Source organism: Pundamilia nyererei, unplaced genomic scaffold (genome assembly GCF_000239375.1).
Source record: "Pundamilia nyererei isolate P.nyererei 1_Seehausen unplaced genomic scaffold, PunNye1.0 scaffold00062, whole genome shotgun sequence".
NCBI lineage: Eukaryota > Metazoa > Chordata > Actinopteri > Cichliformes > Cichlidae > Pundamilia > Pundamilia nyererei.
The window spans coordinates 1,038,578-1,039,862 of NW_005187463.1; the positions used below are offsets into that span (position 1 = coordinate 1,038,578).

Below are 1,285 nucleotides of genomic sequence, written 5' to 3' on the forward strand. Positions count from 1 at the left end.
AAAATGTTTGTCAAAGATTAGTTAAAATTCATGAAAGATGATATGTCACTGGTTCTTGGTCAAATTTGGATAACATGCAAATTAGGGATATCTCAAAAACAAGCAGGATGCTGGCCCTCAAGCACCGGAGTTTGACACCCCTGGTTTAAAGTGTTGCAAAGGTCACCTGGTGGGAGGCAACCTTTCTCTAAACAGCTGCCTGTTATTTGAACACACTGCAACCACTCTCAGACAGATTGGCAAAGGTTTCCAAATAACAGCTATTCAGTTTTTAAACAGAGAGGCAGATTGCAATCATGTTGCAATCAGTCTGAGGCAATCTGCACTGGTGCGATGTGCTTCTTTGTAATAGGCAATTCGTTGGTTGTATTCTGGTTGTATTCCAGTATAAAAGAAAAGTTGCAGAGTGTCCATGCCATTCTGCAGTTAAACTATTGTTGCAAGGTATTTATGTTATATTTTATATTTAACTTACCAGAGTCACGACTTCATTAAACCTGTGGTGGTGCTTAACAATTGAATGTGATGCTAAGCTAACCTTTAGTGAAGGAGAAGAAACTCAGAGGGGCAAAAGTAGCGTGTTGTGTTAGTATCACATCTTGAGTTAATCTGTGATTTCCATGTCCAAAAATTCACAAAGTAGTGTTTCCACTTCAAAAATGTGAAAAAAGTTGTTCAGGTCAGTTCAGTTTTAGTTTGTCTATTTCAGTTTAGCTCTTATTGTTCAGTTTTAGTTGAGTTTTTATTAGTTCAGTGTTAGTTTTGGCTTTTGCTAATATGATATGTTTGATGACCTGATCTACAGAAAAATACTACACAGGATCCAACAGTTTATTAGTTTTAAAAACCCATTTTACATTTTTAGTCTTGAGTTAAGTGTTACTTCACTATAATAACCCTAAACACAAGAGGCTGCTTAGATTTTGACACAGTTTGCATTTCTGCATGTAATAACAGGATTTCTGCAGTTCCTCTCAGCATTTTAGCTTGTTTTAAATGTTTCTTTTGGTCCTGTGGTGTTTCGTTCTCACCACCACCATTATACTATTTTCAACCAACACGGGCAAACCGTAGCATATTTTTTTTATCAATTGCAATAAAAAAAAAAGAAGCAAGAATTCTGTATAGAATTTGCCAAACGTGCTCTGAAACGGCTCTTTTTCCACTTCCCCACAGCGATGTGGTGACTCACGTGGTGTCGGAGGATAGCCAGGCCTCATCTCTTTGGGCGTGGCTAAAAGGAGGGCCTGTGAAGAATCTGCCCGTCATGCACGTTTTGGACATC

General features: G+C 38.1%; 1 protein-coding gene across 1 annotated transcript in view; it reads left to right on the top strand.

Annotated features, from left to right (window-relative positions):
• Positions 1–1,285, top strand: part of dntt (deoxynucleotidyltransferase, terminal) — a 98,007-nt gene that overhangs the window by 7,171 nt on the left and 89,551 nt on the right. Inside the window, exon 2 of the mRNA XM_005735161.1 lies at positions 1,177–1,285. Coding sequence (XP_005735218.1) covers positions 1,177–1,285 — 109 coding nt within the window. The remainder of the gene's footprint in view (positions 1–1,176) is intronic.